The sequence below is a fragment of the Leuciscus leuciscus genome (assembly GCF_965113295.1).
Source record: "Leuciscus leuciscus genome assembly, chromosome: 13".
NCBI lineage: Eukaryota > Metazoa > Chordata > Actinopteri > Cypriniformes > Leuciscidae > Leuciscus > Leuciscus leuciscus.
In genome coordinates, this window is record NC_138737.1 from 22866291 (window position 1) to 22887979 (window position 21689).

General features: G+C 36.2%; 1 protein-coding gene across 1 annotated transcript in view; it reads left to right on the forward strand.

Annotated features, from left to right (window-relative positions):
• The first annotated feature begins 1983 nt into the window (after positions 1 to 1983).
• The window catches only part of gpat2 (glycerol-3-phosphate acyltransferase 2, mitochondrial), a 46662-nt gene continuing 26956 nt past the window's right edge, over positions 1984 to 21689 (forward strand). Inside the window, exons 1-6 of the mRNA XM_082188416.1 lie at positions 1984 to 2091; positions 10179 to 10289; positions 13458 to 13531; positions 18889 to 18999; positions 20689 to 20823; positions 21428 to 21527. Of these exons, the coding sequence (XP_082044542.1) occupies positions 2026 to 2091; positions 10179 to 10289; positions 13458 to 13531; positions 18889 to 18999; positions 20689 to 20823; positions 21428 to 21527 (597 nt within the window). The 5' untranslated portion in view covers positions 1984 to 2025. The remainder of the gene's footprint in view (positions 2092 to 10178; positions 10290 to 13457; positions 13532 to 18888; positions 19000 to 20688; positions 20824 to 21427; positions 21528 to 21689) is intronic.

Consider the following 21689-nt stretch of genomic DNA (forward strand, 5'->3'; position numbering starts at 1 on the left):
CACGAGTTCAAAAGGTACTGCATAACAGAAATGACCCACAAAACTTTTTTGTCCATATTAGTGCATAGTTTTAAAGTCAGGTTCCTGAAGGTACCCTCTTCAAGGTTTTTTTGTTTTTTTTTGCCAGAGCTTTTGGCGGTGTTGTTCCTCCCTTAGGTTGATTTTTAATGAATGATGACATAAAAACAAGGCCAGAAACATATTTCATTATGCAGATGTCAGTAGTTTTAAGGATTGAACATAGGCTACTTAAAAGTGCACTCTTCTGTTGCTGTGGCGGTAAAAAACTTTAGTGCTCAATGGGGTGATAGTTAGCTTCAAATGTTTGTGCCATTAAAGTGGATTTATTATTACTCAGGTGACTAGCTAATATAAAAATGACTTTAAAAGGATAGTTTACCCAGAATAGAAGATTCTAACATTTTTAGTCACCCTAGCACCCTAGAATAGAAGATTCTAGCATTTTTGTCATTCCAAAAGATATTTTGAACTGTTTTGATGACCATTGAGTTCCATTGTATAAATAAAACAAAAACAAAGTATCTCCATGTTCCACAAAAACAAAAACAAAAAAGCCATGCAGGTTTGAAAAACACATAAACTGGCCATAAATACAGTTTACTTTACACTAATGCCTGTTATAGCACTCCTTGGTGTTGTGTTATGTTTTCTGACACTTTCGTAATACAACAATGAACAAAATGAAACAAGCATAGTTCATTTCTGCAATGCAGAGGTGGATGTGGAGAAAAGGAGTGAGAAATGAAAACCGGACTAAATAGAGATATGGAGATGTTCGGACATGAAATAATTGTAGCTACAGGGGCATTTGATGAACAGTGAGATACACTCAGCTTTGGAGAGAGATGGGGATAATAACGTTTTTGAGGGTGCTGGGGAGAATGAGATTTTAGGTCTGGCCTTGTTCATGCTTGTGCTGTTAATATTGGAGAGAGGAAGATCATTGGATTTCTATATTAATGGCGAAACAGTGAAAGACACATTTATACATCTTGAAAACGTCCAACATGTGTTCCCTCAATTTTCTAGAAAGATACATTTTATGAAATAAACGCTGCTATGTAAATAAAAAGGATTTGTAGGCACCATGAATTCTATATATTTTTTCCTTGTGTGTTTTATGTCTGGTCAGCAGTTAGATGTCATCAATAATTTTGCAGTCAGGTCAGCAAAACTGATGTTGAGGTTCATATTTTTCAGATAATAGAGGTCATTCAGTATTAGGGCTGGGCGAAATGGCCAAAAAAATGATATCTACAGTATGTATTTTTTAGGGCTGAATGGCGATATGTGTTATATATCTCTGTATTTTGTACTTTTTTTCTATTTGGATAAAAAAAATAAAAAATTCTGTATTTATCTTAAAGGGTATTTCAAATCCCACAACGTCACAAGCATCTGATGGGGCAAGCCACATTAAACTTTACTTGTTAACTATATCTTACAAGTTATTTTGAAGCCCTTAATATAAAGTATGTCTCATGTTTAGGACAAATTGGATGATATACATTAATGTAAAAAAGATGGACGATGCACTTTCACTCTCTTCCAATGAAGAAAAGTGAAGCCGCCAATGTCCACCAAAAGCCCCGCCCACACTCCTGCAGAATCAGTTAGTACACTACTGCAGTTAGTACACTACTGCTGAACAAATCATTACAATCAATCGGTGTGAAATAAACTGTTATTGAAATGGGGAAATTAAAGTTAAAGCTCTAATATCCTCCCGAGGATCCGGAAAAAAGTCTTTGGGTGCCTCAGTGACTACTTCGCTCAGAGAAGCTGTCAATCACAGCTGTCAATCATGACACCACACTCCTGTTTTTATTGCATCAAATAACTAAAACCAAACTTATAAAAAAAAATTAAAAAGGAATACTTGCACTTACATCAGCTACTAAGAAACTCACCTCTTGATAAACAGTATGCATTTTTAATAATCTATCATTTTTATTTCTTCAGGATTACTTCTGATGGTAAGGTAGCAACTCAGTTTGAAGAATCATGGACCCAGACAGCGGAAATCCTTCCAGTAAAACTGCAGTTTCTTTCCAGCCCAAACGCCCCGTGGTAAGACTTTTCATTTCACATGACATATCTTACTGTTATATATGTGGGGTTAGAAGTGCTGAATGTTAAAGATTGCAGAACGTTTAGATTAAAGTAACTTCAGGCTAAGACTTGGTTAAAAGTTTAGTTTACTAAGTCTTTGTGTACTTTGATTACTTTGTGTTACTTCTTTGGAAATCTCTTTTTTTAGACAATGGCAGTAATTATATCTCTGATGCAGTGGCAACTTAAAGGGATAGTTCATCCAAAAATGAAAATTCTGCCATCATTTATTCACCCTCAAGTTGTTCCAAACCTGTATGAATTTCTTTTTTCTGCTGAACACAAAATAAGATATTTTGAATAATATGGTTAACCAAACATTTGCTGGCCCCCATTGACTTCCATAGTATAGAAAAAAAATATGGAAGTCATTGGGGCCCATCAACTGTTTGGTTAACCATATTCCTCAAAATATCTTCTTTTGTATTCAGCAGAAAAAAGAAATTCATACAGGTTTGGAACAACTTGAGGGTAAATAAATGATAACAGAATTACATTTTTTTGGGGTGAACTATCCCTTTAAGCCTCTGCACACTTAGGAATATATGTATATGTAAATGTGTGTGTCTGTGTATACATACACTACCCTTCAAACGTTTTGGTCGTTATGATTTTGTTTTTGGATTTTTCAGGATTCTTTGATGAATAGAAAGTTCAAAAGCATTTATTTGAAATTGAAATCTTTTGTCATTTTAAATCTTGACATAAAAAATGTCTTTATTGTCACGTTTGGTCAATTAAATGTATCCAGTAGGGGTGTAACGATATTCAAACCGAACTGAAAAAACTCGATACACGGTACGTGATCATCTCATGGCGTACTGAACGTGCCCCACCCCTGCTGTCCCGCCCAGCCCTGGCCCATAGTTGAGGATGACTCACTTTAATTTGTCACAAAACAAATTTTTCTTCCTTGACATTTGATTAAATAGTAATTAGGGGTGTAACGATACACGTATTCGACCTGTGAATTTTCGTGTCTTATGTGTACATGTCATGACGAATACAGCGTTTTAGCCTAACCACCATTAACCACCACCAATTGGAGTAAAAACATCACTAGATTGTACAGTTTGCATACAATTTGTTATTTGAGTGTTGATTATTATATCTTAGAATAAATAGCAACTGAATTTAGGCTAATAGTTTGGGCTCTGTTGTTAACATTTAATATTATAGTAATGTGCAAGTAAGATAATTTTGTTATCCTTAAGAAACTTTTAATTATAACTGAATTCGTTTAAAGACAGAGACACAATTTGTTCAGGAGACCACTGTTTAATATATAAAAAAGGCAATTTTATGTTTAGTTCCCGCTGTACCGAACGTGATCTCATAACCAAGGTACGTACCAAACCATCAGTTTTGTGTACCGTTACACCCTTAGTATCCATTGTTAATATTGCCTGGTCAGTGTGCAGAATTTGCTACAGAGAGGACATGATATCTTTAAACAATAAAGGACTGCTCTTGCTTTCATATTTTCACTCATCCCACCTCTCTCCAAATCCACCTACTTTCTAGAAGATAATTGAATTCATAACTCAGACCAGCTGCAGACGATTACTCCCAAACGCCATCCCATTTTCTCCCAGCTGTTGTTGGCAGTGTTGGTTTACCCCCGAAGAGCTGCTGACTTTATCTGTGATTCAGTCCACTTGAGGGTTCTTGATTGGGTCTTTGATCATCTAGTAATCCTCTTATTCTAGGGCAGGTTGGATACATAACACAAATAATGAGCTACTGTCAAGTCAAGTCACCTTTATATATCACTTTATATAATACAGATTGTTTCAAAGCAGCTTTACAGGGGTAAACAGGGAAATGACGATTCAATGATGCAAACAGAATTCAATTCTGCTGTAAAACAGCTCTAAAGAGAAAAGTGTCATTATTCAGCTGAGGTCAGTTCAGAATTGATTCTGTTCTGTTCAATAACTGTGTAAAGATCATCAGAAAAGAAATAAGATCAATTCAGCTGTAAAGCAGCTCTGTAGAGACAGTGATGTCATCGTTCAGAGTGTCAGTACAGTCAAATCAATAATATTGCTGAATCCTGTATTGTGCGTCCCCAACTATAAGCACTGTGTCGTCGAGTAGTAAAAAATGCAACATGACATTAGTCTTTGATGAAACTAATGTTGACAAGAAAAAGAACGCTGAAGATGACAAAAGCTTTGTTTAGACGAGCAGCAAAAATCTGATTTTTGTGTCCCACTCAAACCTGTTTTGTTGTTTGTCACATGAATGACAATAAACGGGTTGGAAATCTGATTAAAATGAGTCCTGATCGGTCCTATCAAATTTCAGTAGTGTGCCCTGGCCCTGTTATTACTATGGAAACCTCTATAGACGATGACTGTCTAAACGATCTGATTTCATCTCTTGTAAAATTGTTTGAAAAACAAGATAAAATTGGATTCATTGTGAACAAAGTCAAAAAGCTCTTTGATAAATTTCTCAGAAGCTGCTTCCCCTCAAACGCTGATGAAAATGACCTGAAATGTATTCCATTTTTGATTAGTTCATTAGTGTTGCTGTATCAGATTGAAAAATGTTATCTGTGTTTGTAATGATGGTGATTATCATAATCAGATTCAAAGCACAGCACCAGGTAAGCGTAAGGTAACTCTTGCCTCCGTTAATGAATGCGCACACACGGCCAAAAAGCTCACACACACAGACTGTCAGGAGTCAATCATGTGGAACCTTTGTGGGATCGTTATATCGTTTTTTTCTATAATTGATTCCAGACATAGATGTACTCACCTTGTCAGGAATGAGATTGAAAACTTGTCAAATTAGATGCAGTTGTAGAAATAATAACTCTACCAAATTATTGAATTACTCAGAAATACACGCAGTTTTCTGAGCAAGGGTTCAACAAGCAATTTTCCCCTTTTTTCCTGAGTCTTATTAGATTGGAGATAATATTTTCTGCACAGAGCCATGACAATTCTATGTAATTTAAGTCCAGAACCAGACTTTTTGTTCAAAAGGATTCTTTAGAATAGTGTTTCCCATAGTTTTTTGTCTTTTCCCAACCGTTTGGTGTCAGTGATGCTCCAAGTGCCAAAATACATTTATTTTATATCATAAGAAATATAATAAAAAGGAACATAAATTAGTTTCATTGACTTATACCTGGACTTTAAAGTGGACTCAACTCTTTCTAGCTTGTGAGAGTGTGTCTCCGTAATTATTAGTATTATTATCATTTCAAATACAGATGTATATTACTATTGTAATATAGCTGCACTTACGGGTGTGACCTGTTAGTATATAACTGTGAGACCGACGGTTATAGTTGAACACCGTCATTAGAACTCTATAACCGCCACAACCGTGTTATAAAAATATTTTTTACAAAAAAAATTTATCATAGAGAATGTTTAAATATTAATTAAAAACAATTGTTAACAGTCTGTGGTATTAATGGTCTACGTCGTTTCCAACTGTATTTGATTCTTTGCCAAGTACCCCCTGACCGACCACCAATCATTTGAGATAGAAATAAAAGCTATGACTATGATATAGTGATGTGCCATCATTATGAGATTTATTAAACAAATGAAAAACATTTGCAATAATAAACATTAGCAATAAACATTTGCAATAATATACAACGTATCATTACCGATAACTGATTGTGCAGTTTAAATACCCCTTGACTGGCCCCAAACATGTTTGATAAAAGAAACATATACAGTGTGTATATAGCCTAGATGATGTGTATTACATTTTAGCTCAAAAACAATTGTAATAAAAGATAGGATCATAAGATGCGCAATATATCGGGAGACATGGTTTTTACCACTTAATGAAGTTTTGTTTTGTAAATCGTCAGACATGATTTTTACCACTTCATTAAATTTTGCTTTGTAGAAAGCCTTTCTTTAAAGCAAATTTCGTTTTGTACAAATTGTATCTTAATTTTAATAAATGTTTCATCAACCAATTGCATATATTTGTGACCTGATCCAGCAAAATGAGTCACAGTGACCCAAACTTCAAAATTGAGATTTTGGTATTAATGGAAAGAGGAGACCATAAGCTTTCAACTGATATCCTAGTCAAAGTCATACCTTGAATGGTTGTAAAGATATACACATTTGAATTATGGTCGTCTGCCCTCTTTTTCCAATTGAAACCTGAGAAAATCGCTTTTAAAGTTTTTTGCCCGTTTTTTGTTGATATCTTTCAAAATCCATTGCATTGAAAGGGATGAACTATTTATTGTACAGCTTAATTTGACCAAAGACATTAATATATGCTATTATGCCAGGCTGAAGCTCAAATTATTGAATTTTTTTTATTTGAATAAATAATTTAAAAGGCACTTTTACAAACATTTACTAAAATCAGAAAGATTGAACAGAGGTGCTACAGTTTTGCTTGAGAGAGGGGGTGTGTGTGTGTGTGTGTGTGTGTGTGTGTGTGTGTGTGTGTGTGTGTGTGTGTGTGTGTGTGTGTGTGTGTGTGTGTGTGTGTGTGTGTGTGTGTGTGTGTGTGTGTGTGTGTGTGTGTGTGTGTGTGTGTGTGTGTGTGTGTGTGTGTGTGTGTGTGTGTGTGTGAGAGAGAGAGGCAGAGAGACAAGGAAACAGAGAACAAATAATGTTAGCCTATGCAATCATATCTTTGTGTAGGCTAGAAGATGACAATAACAGTGTAACATATTCATAACGGAGATACCAACAGTTAAATTTTGGGTTAAAATAAATCAAACACATTGTAATGGATTCTCCTTGCAGATAAATACACTCACAGAATAATTGCACTCACTCACATCCATACACGATAAATACCACAGGGCTGTCACTTTCGCTGTCGCTGTCATCAGAGGATGACACGTCTCCAGATCCAAAACAATCACTGACTAGCCTTAGCCACTCTTGATGACCAGCAGCAGAGCTTAGGTTAGAAGCCCCCAGTGAGTTCAACGCTTTTGGCGACTTTGCTCTCTTTTGACAGCGACATTTCTCAAATTAATAATATTTAATCTTTCTGTGGAGATCTGCTAGCTTGTTTACACATTTACATTTACATTTACATTTATTCATTTAGCTGACGCTTTTATCCAAAGCGACTTACAATTGCTATATATGTCAGAGGTCGCACGCCTCTGGAGCAACTAGGGGTTAAGTGTCTTGCTCAGGGACACATTGGTGTCTCACAGTGGATTCGAACCCGGGTCTCTCACACCAAAGGCAAGAGTACACATAGCGCTACGAGTCTGACAGGAGGATGACTGGACCAATCGCGTGCCGGTCAGTCGAAACGGGGCTTCCTATTGACAAATGATCAGCGTTTGTGTACATTTCTAAGCTTTATGATTGGTTCTATACAACGTGTAACACCATATTTGGAAAGCAGAGACGTTTGAGGGGATTCCCGGGAAATGCTCAGAGGTGACGAGAGGAGTTGAGAAAAGCAATATTCATTTCCAGCTAATTTAGTAAAACTTTGTAAACTTTAATAGTCATTTAAATACCTTTTCTCAATTATCTGGACTACGAAACTTTAGGAGATTATTTTTGAATGTCTGTTCTTTGAAATTTAGCAATAATAATAATAAATTAAAAAATCTATTATTTCATTGTTTTTCCACATAAACGGCCCATATCTTAAAATGGAACGTTGCGACTTCCGACTCATTTCGCCAGATCGGGTCACATTTAATAAATAAAAAGCAAATATAGCAGACAATATAATAACCGTGACATTGAGGCGCCGCGTTCACTTGCATTGCATTGTGAACTAGAGCGCATCTCATCGTAAATGAATCAAACTCAGCGTAGGCCTATGCCTCCTACATTAGCATTAAATATCTTTGCTGCATCCTTTCTAGAACAGACAAGGGCTTTCTTGCGGCTCGCATCAGCAGAGCATTGCATCGTCCATAGACCGCAAAACAATTAGCGGATGGCTTTGAAATTTGGTCAAAAAACGTTGGTGCGGATGATGAGTTTTGTGAATAATACCCCATCCGCATATCTCTATCGATAACAACATTGAACACTACACAAAATTTTTTATTTTTTATTTAGGCGATCAAGTAGCTAATCAGTGTCTGCTCGTTTATTCAAACTAAGTTGTCCTATAACAGACGAACGTCGCAACGATGCAGTAGTAAATTTGCAATATTTATGTCTTAATTTCTTCAATTGCAAAAGTGAATTATTATTCAAACGTTTATTGTGGTGGAAACTGCTGGGAGACTTATAAAGTTGTCATGAAATGAAAATTCACCCGATCTATTTGTAAACAGGTCATTTGTCATTTGTCACAGGTTATTTGACCTTTTACAGCACTACCATTTTCCCGCTTTTACACTAGAGATGGCATGTTGCCTGTTAGAAATACATACCCCAGTTTGGGAACCACTGTGTGAAGCGGCACACTTAAGTGCCACACCCACATCTCAACATCCAATCAACATCCGGTGGATAGAAAACAATATTTTTTCCAGTAATCTGTTACACTCAGGCGTGCATCACAATTCTTCAGTTTCATTGCCACTTTATGATAAGTTTACAAATGCTTTTCATTATATTATTATGAATCATCTGGAAATCATCTGTCCATGATAATGTTGGAATGTGAAAATAAAGCTTAACTGGCACACATTGGGTTACCAAATGCACGTTAAACCCACAGTACAGTACACGCAGAGGAGGAGTCAGCTTCATTAATTTTGAACCGTGCCTCTCTGATACACTAAAACACCGTGCCGCACATCACTCTGAAACCCGCAGCGCATCACACTATACACTTATTTTATTTAGTTGCAGCCTTTTGCAAATTAATGAGTGCACAAAGCCATAATCACAATTTCGATTTTTGTACAATTAAGAAATCTTAGGTCAGATAGCAAAAACACACACACACACACACACACACACACACACACACACACACACACACACACACACACACACACACACACACACACACACACACACACACACACACACACACACACACACGAAATCCAATCCAATGGTTTGAAATCACATTGAAATTAGATATGTTAATGCATCACAGTCTGAACAATCCTCGCAAGTTTGCCTTGTTACTATGACAACCAATAGCCGTATACCTTAAATCAAAAGTGATACCTTGCAGTTTGATCTGAAAAAAACTAATTTAAGAATAACCGGATTCCCCTACATTTGGGAACAAATGTTATTGTTGTTTTTTTTAACCATTTTAATATTTAGTGAATTTGAATGGTCTTATTCATATATTATTATTATTTGTAAAATATTTCTCTTTTACTCTTAAAACCAAAGCATTTGATTCTTATCTGTTCTGAAATTTGAGCTGAAGTGAATTACAACCTAATGCAATTCCTCTGGATGTCAGACTATATTTTCTTGCTTTTATTACTCCAAAGACAGACACTATGGTGTCTGTGAGCCCAAGCTAATGAAACATTACCAGCAGAAATAATTTTCAGTTGAAAAGGAGATTGAAAGAATTAACCTGGGTGATGGAGCCCCCATCCATTATGCAGTCTTATTTAATAATTGATTGCTGTAAGTGATATTTCCCACACAGATGATTGTAATGGCGTCTGTTGTTGAGACAACTTTGAATGATGATAAATAAGTCCTACTGTCTCCAGCCATGTCTCTTATCCGTCTGTGCTAAAATGTTATTATTAGTACCAATTTAAATTGATGTCATCTTCAGTGGAAATCTTTTAGGCGACGGCTCTCTGTCACAAAGGCCCAAATTGACTGCAAATAAATTGTACCATCAATTGTAACCACTCATGAATAGATTTCATATTCCGTCCCTCTGTTTGCATTCAAACATTCATCCTTCCTGCTTTGATGTTGGAAAATGTGAAACAAATGAAGCGATCATAGAAAAGATAAAATTGGAACATGTTCCATCCCGGAGGATTGTTTCTTATCTCTCTCCATGTGGAAAGTGCTGACGCTGTAGTCCCAGTTTTAAATCTTCAGTTTATTCATTTATTTGTGTTCCGGCAAACCCTTTTATATGTTTCTTTGTGTGTGTGTTTCTCCTTTTGGTAGCTGTCGTGGTGTGTGAAAATCAAGAGGAAGTTGAAAAGCGTGGCTCCTTTCCTGGGCAGGTTCAGGCCGATGGTTGGACAGTGCTGTCACCAATGCACCCCAGAGAGTCTGGTGAGAAAACGAGAGGGATGAAAGGATTATTTGAAGATAATAAAAGGACAAACAGCCAGAGGCAGATGGGGGAAGTACACAGATTTAGGCTCACCTGAAAAACCTCAGACACTGCTTTCACAAACCCATATCATGAGGGGCGATCAAAGGGATTTCAGAGCGCCAGCAAACGTGTTACTTATGGTAGGGATAGCAGGAAAAAAAGGGATTAGTAGTGGAGAGAAAAATAATGAACACTCAAGAGGCATAGTTCCCCCCCATGCTATGAAGAGCTTTTCAGAAAACTGCAGACGACTAAGCTTGTTTCCAGCAGCACTGGTCCCAGTGGGCACATGGTGCTGAGAGCTGGGATGTGAGGCTAATGGAGCAGTAATCAGAGGGTTATTGGATCGAACCTCTCCTGAAACAATCTATTAATCTCAGACCAGCCAGCCAGATAAATCATATTTGAGCTATCTGGTGTTTGTATTAAAAGTCATTTAAAAAGCATGCTTGGATTTTACTTAACAACCCTGTCAAATAAATCTGCACTGAACTAGGTACGTAGCAACCACCATAATTGTACTTATGAGATGTCTGCATCTCCCCTTATGCCCCCCCCCCCATGTTTTACTGAGATAGATAATGACAATCAGTGCCTCAAATGAATAGTTATTCACTCAGTCATGTCATTCTGTAGAGCGCAAAAGGAAATTATTAGCAGGATGTATCTTTTTTCAATGTACGCACATTTCTGAATTGAAGTAAAAAAATTAAAATAAAATATTTGCGACATTAATTAAGAAAGTCATATTGTGAGACAAATTAAAATTTAATTTAATTAAGCCAGGATTAGGTGTTAGGATTAGGACATTGAAGTAGCTTTTAAAAACGTGACTTAGAGAGAGAGGAAAAAAAAACAAATAAATAAATAAAAAATTACTAGTGTGCATCTTGAGACAAAGCAAAGCCACTGACATATTTTGAGATATGTCAGTGCAAGATGTTTTTAGTTCAAACATGCATTTCAGTCTGGGACTAGACTTAAAGGAACAGTTCCCCCCAAAATAAAAATTCTGTCATAATTTACTCACCCTCAGGTTGTTCCAAACCTGCATGAATTTATTTGTTCTGTTGAACACAAAGGAAGATATTTTGAAGAATCGGAAACTGAACAGTTCTGAGGAACCATTGACTTCCATAGCATTTTTTATTTTTTTATTATTATGGTAGTCAATGGTGGCCAAAAGAGGCCTGGTTACAAATTTTCTTCAAAATCCCTTCTTTTGTGTTCAGCAGAACAAGGACATGTACAGTATACAGGTTTGGAACAACTTGAAGGTGAGTAAATTAGATTTTTCATTTTGCGGTGAACCATTCCTTTAAGACTTGTCTGTGAAACAAGGCAAAGAAGTTGCAATTGCAAGATTGTGGGAGATCTAAAGTTGCAATTTATCTCTGTACTTTCAATTTAGGGCCTGTTTACACCTGGTCACTTCTCTGATTGGATGGCTATCTGATCGTGAAAAGACCAGGTGTAAATGCCCTCCGAAACGCTGTAGAGAATCACATCACTCAAACCACTTCTCGCATTTCAGACGAAACTGGACAAATGTAAATGCATCTGGTTGTTTAAACCACATACCTGGATGTAAAATTTACTCAGCCAAAATGAAATGAAAATAAACTTGTGAGAGCGCCGCCGCAGATGAGTAGCTGAGTATCTCTTCAGCAACCAATGCGCTGACTGCCGCAAATTAATCTGAAAGTAAGTCGCAGACGCTCAACACACAATCATCTTCATTAAAAGTATTGAGACTAAATGATCTTACCAGTGCTGATGCCGCTCTCTCTCCTATTGCGGTTTTTAATCTTGAAATTAGCTGATAAGTAAAATGCAGCACATATCTGTTGCTTCTGATTGACGTGACCTCCGTTAAATTTGCATATAGCACGGGAATTAAAGATTGGATTTATATCCGTTTTGCGGAGACACATTTATTTGGCCAATTGTAAATGGAACCGTTTTAACAAACTGATAAAAAGGGTTGGGTTGCTAAGATTTTTTATATTCTTGAAGAAGTCTCTTTTTTTTTCACGAAGACTGACTGCATTTATGTGATCAAAAATACAGCAAAAACAGTAATATTGTGAAATATTCTGATTTAGAAAAAAACATTTTCTATTTTATTATATTTTAAAATGTAATTGTATTCCTGTGGTGGCAAATCTGAATTTTGTGCTGCTAAATATTTTTGTGGAAACATTGATCTTTTTTTCCCCAGGATTCTTCACTGAAAAAAAAAAGAACAGCACAAGACATTACACGTCTTTTCTAAAGGCTTATAAGATAAACATATCTTGTTGACCCCCACATTTTAAATGGTAGTGTATGCAAAAATCCTTCCTAAACAAGAAGATTTTCAGTGAATAGTTTCCTAAATTTCAGTTTATTCTGTAAATAAACTAAAATAAACAGTTTTAATTTTGAGGAACTATCTTTTTCATTTCTGAGTGCTTTAGTTATTAATTTACTTTTTCAACAAACTTTTACAAATTAGTCTTTATTCCAGAAGCTTTTAAGAGCGCTGGTGCTCCGAGGGATTAGTTATGGTCGACCTTAATGGCAGCAAATAATTAAAATGTACATTGTTCCAACTTCTATATTCACAACTTTTCAAATAAGTCTGTTCAAGATACTTTTTTAGAGATGAATTGTTTGGAGCTGATGCAGCTGCTCGAAAAGACTATCTTAAACTAACCCTTACACAGAGATTAAAATACACACTTTTGTCTACTTTACTTTGTACTGTACAACCCAAATCTATTTCATTAATTTATTTTAAACAAATAAAATGAGACAAAAACTAAGCAATCAGGAACAAGCAGTTTTCAATGTTTTATTCTATAATTTAGAAACTTGCATGATAGTGTTACTTGCATGTCACTATGTTTTGAGAAACATTTTATTTTGGAAGTATTTTATTTAGGCCCAATTTTTGAACATATTTCAGGCTATGATTTATAGTGGAACTAATAGGGTGCTATTTTGAACACTAAAAGGCTTCCCTAAAGTGTGTCATTATCTCAGTCTATGTAGGACAGCAGAGCAGACTCTCTGTACTGTGATGGAGGCTGGTTAGCGCGCTTTCCATCAAGTTTGATCAAATATCCTCTTGCCACTCTCAGGGTCTGAAGTTGCTGTGTAACACTCCTCCCCTGGGCTTTCAGAACCTGACGTGTGTGAATGAGACACACACCGGGTAAGTGCACATCCTTCACTCAACTCAAGCCCTCCACATCCGGGCCATTAAAATAACAATGCACCTCTCAACTCCAGCTTCAAACTGCTCAAGTGTAATTACTGTTTGTGTTTGACTCGCAAGCCAGGCACGTGTACTTCAGTCCCTAGAATAAATTTCTCTTTATCTTTTACATCGCAGACCCACAATCAAGTGTAGATCCACAATCCCGCTACCCTTTTGTAAAAGGGTACCCTTTTTGTACACTTTTAGCCAATCACACACCAGAGCTGGGGAAGATATATATAAAAAAAGAACATTTAAATTCAGTAAAACAATACAGAAATTCTTTAACTCTTTACCTTACAGCGTTTAAAAAAAAGTTGCCAGCCACCGCCAGCGTTTTTGGTCATTTTCACAATTTCATGGCCCCCAGAATACTTTCTTGTATGAATATCTGAACATGCAATATGTCAAAAGAAAGAACCGAACCTGTGTTTAAAAAAGCGTTTTATTCTAGCTACAGAAAATCACGTTTTTGTAAAAGACTACATCCAGATCAGATTCAGAACGATGATAAAAATTTAGATCAACACCCCCAAAGCTTGCACAGTCCTAACATTTCGTGGGTTGACATTTCACTCAGTAACATTAGGCCGTTCTGATTTATATGCTGTTTATTGTTGATGATTGAATTTTTTTTCATATGCATCTGCTTACATATGAGATCGCTCCTTTCTGCTTGTTCTTTGCCTGTGATTTGATCTGGAGAGACTGTACTTGTTCAGGAGATGCTTAATAGCGGCCCCTACCTAAAAAGCCGTAAAAACTCGTCAAAGGCTGGAAAGCATTTTCTCATAAAAGACGAGATAACCCGTCCCTGACGGGGAAAGAGTTAACAATGAAAAATAGCTACATTACAGAAGTTATTATTCTTTGATAATGTTAGTTAAAAAAATACAACTGATCATTGTTAGTTCATGTTAGCTCAGGTTTTGATTTTAATAATGTATTATTAAATGTTGAAACTAACATTAGATTATTAAATCCTTTAGAAGCATTTTTCATTTTCAGTTTATGTTAACTTATTGATTGGTAACACTTTACAATAAGGCTCTATAATAAAAAATCTGAACATTTTAAATCAATATCTAGGGCATGTTGTAGTCCAGATTAAAATGTAAAAATGTTAAAGATTGAAAATAAATAGTTCAACCTCAACTGCTTCAACCTTAATTTTATGAAACAACAAGAATACTTTTTTTATGCGCAAAAAAAAAACGAAACTAAAATAATGACTTTATTCAACAATTTATTTTCTTCCATGTCAGTGTCTGACTCTGTTCACTTGAGCCCCACGACACATGCGTGTGATGCTGACGCAGGAGTCGGCTGATACTGATCCGGCGTATGACAGAACCCGGAAGCGCTGCAATGTGTTTACAACGTGAACAGCATCAGAGACTGACATTACTGTTATTTTTAGCTTTTTTTTTAGCACAAAAAGTATTCTTGTCGCTTCAAAAAATTAAGGTTGAACCACAATAGTAACATGGACTATTTTAATGGTGTCTTGACTAACTTTCTGGGCCTTCAAAGTGGCAATTACGTTGCAGTCTATGTGTGAGTCAGAAAGCTCTTAATTTCATCAAAGAAATTTGTTCCGAAGATAAACAAAGGTGTTCTGGGTTTGGAACGACATGAGGATGATTAATTAATTGCATAATTTAATAAATAAAAAGCAAATATAGCAGACAATATAATAACCGTGACATTAACAAACAGCTAATAATGTGTTGCCAATGTTACCCAAACCATGTCCTGTTCGCCATCTCTGAGTCATACAGCTGCCTTCTAAATATCAGCATCGGCAGAAACGGTTTAAACAACTTAGGACGTCAGTGGAGAAAGATACAGTAGTCAACATTTGAAGAGGATCAAAACCTTTCATCAAAGTTCACAGACGATGAGTGGTAGTAGAATTGTATTTATTTATTCATTAATGACATTTTATTTAACAGCAACTGCAGCTCGTTCTGTGCGTCATACGTCATTACGCCATTTCTACATCGTTGCACATGCACAGTCCTTTCCATTTTCGGCTTTCAATCCAATCAAGTGTTTACATGTTCTCTCTATTGGATTAGAAAAGGGATAAACCACCCCTTTCAATCGAATTGAAATTTCATTCGGATCGATTAATGTTTACCTGAAGGCTTTTCAGTCTGATTGAACCGTATTATAAATATATACCTCCTGATGTATCTGTGACACTTCAAGATTTAAACAAACTTGTTGATCAATTGCCACCCCCTTTCATTCTTATGGGAGATTTTAACAGTCCACTATGGGGAGGACACCACACAAATACGAGGGGCAAAATACTTGAAGATTTTCATTAGTAACAATGATTTGTGCCACCTCAATGATGGTTCAAGTACTTACTTGCACCCGGGACAAGGAACATATACTGCCATTAATGTAACATATAAACTTTTGCTTGACTTCTCATGGAAGACCTGGGATGACTTATGCAAAAGTGACCACTTCCCCTTGATAATTGCCTCAGAAGAATTGGACATCCAACAAAGAATCCCAAGATGGCAACTTAAAGCAAATTAGTACAATTTTCCAACACAATGCTATAAAAATGTATATATAAAAGATTTTCAAGATCCATTAAAAAGGTTCACTGACATTCTTACTGAAATGGCAAACAAAACTATTCCTAAACTGTCAACAAAGCCATGTTGTAGGTCTAACCCCCATGGTTCAATGAAAACTGTACAAAAGTTATTGAAATCCTGAAAAAAGCAGAAAGAATTTTTAATAAAATCTGATAAAATTAAAATGTGTCAGGCACAAGCACACAGAGTTATTAACACAAAGAGACAGAGCTGGAAAAGTTTTTTATCAAGTTTAACTGCAAACACACCGAACAACAAGATCTGGGATATAATTTCGAAAGATGAACAACAAAGAAAGTGGATCATAAATACAACATATTAAATTTTGAGATATTCTTTTAATGACAATCAAGAAATAGCAAATGTTAGTCTTTTGAAAAGAACGCCTTATTAGAAAATTGACAACCTGAATTTCAAACAATACGAACACTGCAAAAGCAGAAATATCTGGACTTCTCAAATAACACGGAACCGTATAATGATCTCTTCACTATGAAAGAGCTTTCAAGTGCTCTTAAATGCTCCCATAATGCTGCAGTTGGTCCAGATGAAATTCACTATTAGTTTCTGAAGCATCTACTCCATGCTGTATTTTATTACTCCTCCTCAATTTTTAATACAATCTGGAGAACAGCAGATATACCTCAATCTTGGCAAGAAGCCATCATTTTTCCTATACCTAAACCAGGCAAGGACCATTTTGAGACAAACAACTATTGCCCAATAGCATTGCTGCCTTTGCAAAACAATGGAGAAAATGGTTAATAAACATCTGGTGTGGATACTGTAGTCGGGCCATAAAATAAATGAATATCAGTGTGGTTTTAGATGAGGTAAAAGTACTTTAGATCCATCGTCTTATTAGAATGGAGTAAATTTTACGTGATATCTTTATCAAAAAAAGAACATGCTGTTTTCTTTGACCTGGCAAAGGCTTATGATAACACTTGGCGATATGGATATCACTTCCCCTTGATAATTGCCTCTGAAGAATTGGACAAAACCTTACTTGAAAAACCTGAGCTTAAATTTGGACATCTTGACTCAGACTCATGTTTGCACTATTCTTCCCTGGGATCTGAAAAGGTTATATCAACCCTGTTATATCAACCCTGAAACAACACAAAAAGACAACAACACACCCTCATGAATATCAGAAGACATTTTTTGAGTAAAATGCCATTTTTCCTCTCCATGGACCTCTATTCACAGATGGATCCAAAGCAGGAACCGGTAATCGTGTTTCGGCTGCAGCAATAATTGGAGATCAATTTCATGGCATGTGAATCCGAGGACAAAGTTCTATCTTTACAGCTGAAGCTTGTGCTTTACTCCTGGCTGTGGAAAATAGAAAATGGACAAGAACGAAATTTCTTAATCCACCGACTCAAAATCCTGCCTTCAGGCACTTGAATCTGTAAAGATTGATCATCCCATAATTACAAGTATATTAGCTAAAGTAGATATGGTATGCAAGAAAAACTTCCGTATCTTTTTCTGCTGGGTTCCAGGTCATATTGGTTTATCTGGTGATGAGAAAGCAGACATTGCTGTAAAGGAGGCTTTCATCTTGAGTATTTCAGAGTGTCAAATGCCAACCTCTGATCTCAGACCGGTAATAAAGTCTTATATTAATAACGTGGCAGGATGTAATGGCATGAATGCCACATAAATAAGTTACATGAAATAAATCCTTGTATAAGAAGAATGTTAAAGCTAATATCAAATCTTGGTATGATCAAGTTGTTTTTACTAGATGCGGTTTCGGTCATACAAGAGTTCCACAAGGCTATTTATTAAATGGTGAAGAACCACCCTCTTTGTCAAACTACAATGGCTTTAGGGGTGGGCTATATACCGGTAGACATGATTAACCAGTAGAAATTTGTCAACTGGTAGAGATTTTGGACTATCGTCTCTATCACGGTAACACTCACATGACACGCCATCACGAAAGCTTCACATCAGTTCTAATCACATCGGTGTGTGAAATAACGGTCACTAGACGAACATGTTTTCCAAAATGCGGCGCTCAAGTTAAAGAATTTCAGCTTTTAAAAAAATGTTTTTTTAAAAGCATGTTTTTTTCATTCCATTGATGCATCTCGCGTTTTAACGGCAGCGCTCTGTGTGAATGGCCCTTTAAGCCATTGCTGATAGATCCTGACGTGTGGTGATGCAGTCATTGTTTCCCAGAAAAGAAAGAGGGCTCTCATGAAGAGGGGTTTTATAACTTCCTAGAAAACACTTTATTAGGCCAAATAAATGGGATTCGCATCAAAACACACAGCGACTGACTCTGTGAGCACCCAGTTTATCTTCTTTTCAATCACCCCTCTCACTTTAGAGAGTGTCAGAAGCCGAGCTCTGCAAATCCTGCTGAAGCGTTTAATTCGTCTTGAATTAATAGTCCCAAATCAGAGCCTGCTCTTTCATTGGTTGAGCTCATTAACATTTTGGAGCCTGATTATGCTGAGAATATGATGTATTCACCAATTTCTGATTGGTCAGTGATTGTTTTCATTGTCCCAAGGTGAGTGAGACAATATCTGTTTACACAAGGGCTCCTTTTATTTTGCTAATTGGGTAAAAGAGAACGGGCATACTTGAATGTAGTGTGTGTGTGTGTGTGTGTGTGTGTGTGTGTGTGTGTGTGTGTGTGTGTGTGTGTGTGTGTGTGTGTTTTTTCAGGTACCGTGGCTGGTTAGTAAGGAGGGTGTGCTGTATGCTGTTTGTCTGGGGTCGTGAAGTTCACCCCAGCCCTGCTGGAAACAGAAGGCATAGAGTCCACGGCAGCGAGAGGTGCGGCTTGCTCGAGCACTCTTCACTGATTAGATGACATGCCATGTGTAGAGAGAGAGAGAGAGAGAGAGAGGATGAGAGATGCGATTGAGGATTGAGAGGCGCTCCCATTGAGATTTAATTCAGATGTCTTTCTCCTCTGTTAATATAGAAGATTGGTACCCACTTAATCTGACATTACATTAGCTCGATGCAGAGATGTAAAAACTTTCATATTTTCAATAGCGACCAGTACAGGGGATTTCAACCTTTTAGATTACAGGAAATTTCAAATATAATGATTCCCTTTGTGAGGATCCTTTCTAAAATGTAAAACAATATATATATATATATATATATATATTTAGGCCTAATATTTAGATTTGTGTATTTGAATTGTATATTTGATCCATTCGGATTATATTGTTTTAATAAACAAACAAATAAACTTGTATAATGAAAAACTGATTAAATAAAATTTTCACAATTGACAGTTGATTCTCAAATTGAATGCATTTTTAAAATAAGATTATTTACATCAAATCAAACGGATGCAAATTCTTAAACTATGCCATGGTTATTTTTGGAGTGTAAAATATAAAGGCAGCATAAAGGCTAGTTTATACTGTGAGACAAAATAGCAGTTTGTTTCTAAATAGCAATTTTCAATTCAAATGTAATTTAACACTTAATACCTTTTGACAGATCATGTTAGCTTAAAATACAAATAAAACACTGTTAAACTGTCAATTTAGCCTTTACTAAAAAAATATAATTATGGATGTCAGTAAAATTAATTGCAACAAAATAAATAGTCGTCTCAGCATGTAGTAATGTAGTAATCTCAGCATTCAAAATGTAGCAGAGATGTAAAATGTTCTCCCTTTCTGTCGGTTTAAAAAATGTACCTTTGATAGAGTCTAGAAGTCCAAAGCTTTAGGATCTAAAGTTTAAGGAAATGTCAAATGAAGAAATCAACACCCCCCACCCCATGCATTTTTTGGTCACTAATCAAATAAGCAAAGTTGGGACATTGACCATGTGGAACTCATTTGTATAAGTATTTTTCAACACCATTTTAATTGTCTTTCTGTCCTTTCCTGACCCAGAAAGCAGAATGAGTAAGTCTGGTAGAAAATATAATGTTAAATAAATTGAATATCTTATGTGACCTTTTTAACTTTGACAGCCCTAAAAGTATATTTGGTGAATGCTCTTTTTCTAAAGACTCGAAAAAGAGACAGTTGGTGGGTTGCTTGAAAGACTAATCGGTCGTGAAGCCCTGTATACAATGACAGTCACCTGACCCTGACTGTATGCGTATCTGATAGGAGCAATTGCATAAGAGGCATTCTTGCATTCAAAAACAGTTCAACAGAGCACTATTGGACAATTGTGTCCCATCGCCAACTGGAATGGCATTTATTTTAATGTTGCTGTCAACTGTATGCCACATATGCCATGCTAACTTTTCTTTTTGCTTCTCACCTTAGTTCAACCCTGCTACCACACCCTCCCTCCATTCACCTAACCCAATTTGGGCCCTAACATTTAAATAACCTTTTATATTCCCAAACAGTATGGGTGTGTTTTTCACTCTGCAGGCATAAGCGGTGTGTTGCGTGGTGTTTATGTGATGATCCATGACACAATATCCTCTTTGTTTTCTCTGCGGTCTGTTGTCCTGTGACTCTGTGTGTTTTTATCCAGAGTGAGGCAGGCTCTGGAAACAGCATGCTCCTCAGATGAGACCAAGGTGGTGGAACTGGTGATGCCTAAGGTCAGAGGTTATTTAAGCAGACTTCTGGCCCTTACGCAGACCTTCATCTCCCCCAGCCTACTCAGGTCTGAACGTAATTCTCATTCTTAAAGCAAATCACTTTCATCCTTCTGTTTACAAAAAAATTAACAAGTCTAAAAACTAATAGATTGTTCAGCATTCAAAATGTAACAGAAATTTAAAATAACCCTTGGTAGGTCGCAAAAATCCACATTGAAAATCTGAGATTTAAAATCCTTTTTTGGGGGATTTTGAAAAGTTAAAGGAATTGTCAAATGAAGAAATATTTCACCTCATGCATTTCTTGGTCACTAATTAAATAAGCAAACTTGGTACATCGACCATGTGAACTTATTTGTACAAGTATTTTTCAGCATTTCAGTCGTCTTTTAATTTTTGTCTTTTTTTTTTTTAGTTCTGCTGTGTGACATGACTTTTTAAAAGCTCAGCTATTCCATGTAGCCTTTTAATTAAAATGAGGTCATGAAGGCTACATAACTGCCCTATATGATTTACAAAGAACTCAAATATTATAGCTTTTAATGAAGGGCAGCGTGACATTCTTAAGGAAACTGCTGTCACTGCTTTATGTCATGTCAACTGTCCCTCTGCAGATTATTATTAAGATATATTGATATTTTTAGTCGATGTCTCCCCAAACTCTTTTAGGATTGTGAGCTGGATGCTGCTGAAGTTCTTCAGTTTAATGTTCTGCAATGTACAGATCAACCTCAACCAGCTGGCAGCTTTACACCGTGCCACACGACTGGTAACCAAATATACAGCCTTTACAACCCCAATTCCAGAAAAGTTTAACGTTTATTAAACTGACAACAGTACAAAAAAAAAAAAAGATTTCCAATATTTTCACTGGCCAACCTTATTGTATTTTGTAAATATAAACTAATTTTGATTTTGATGGTTTCAACCC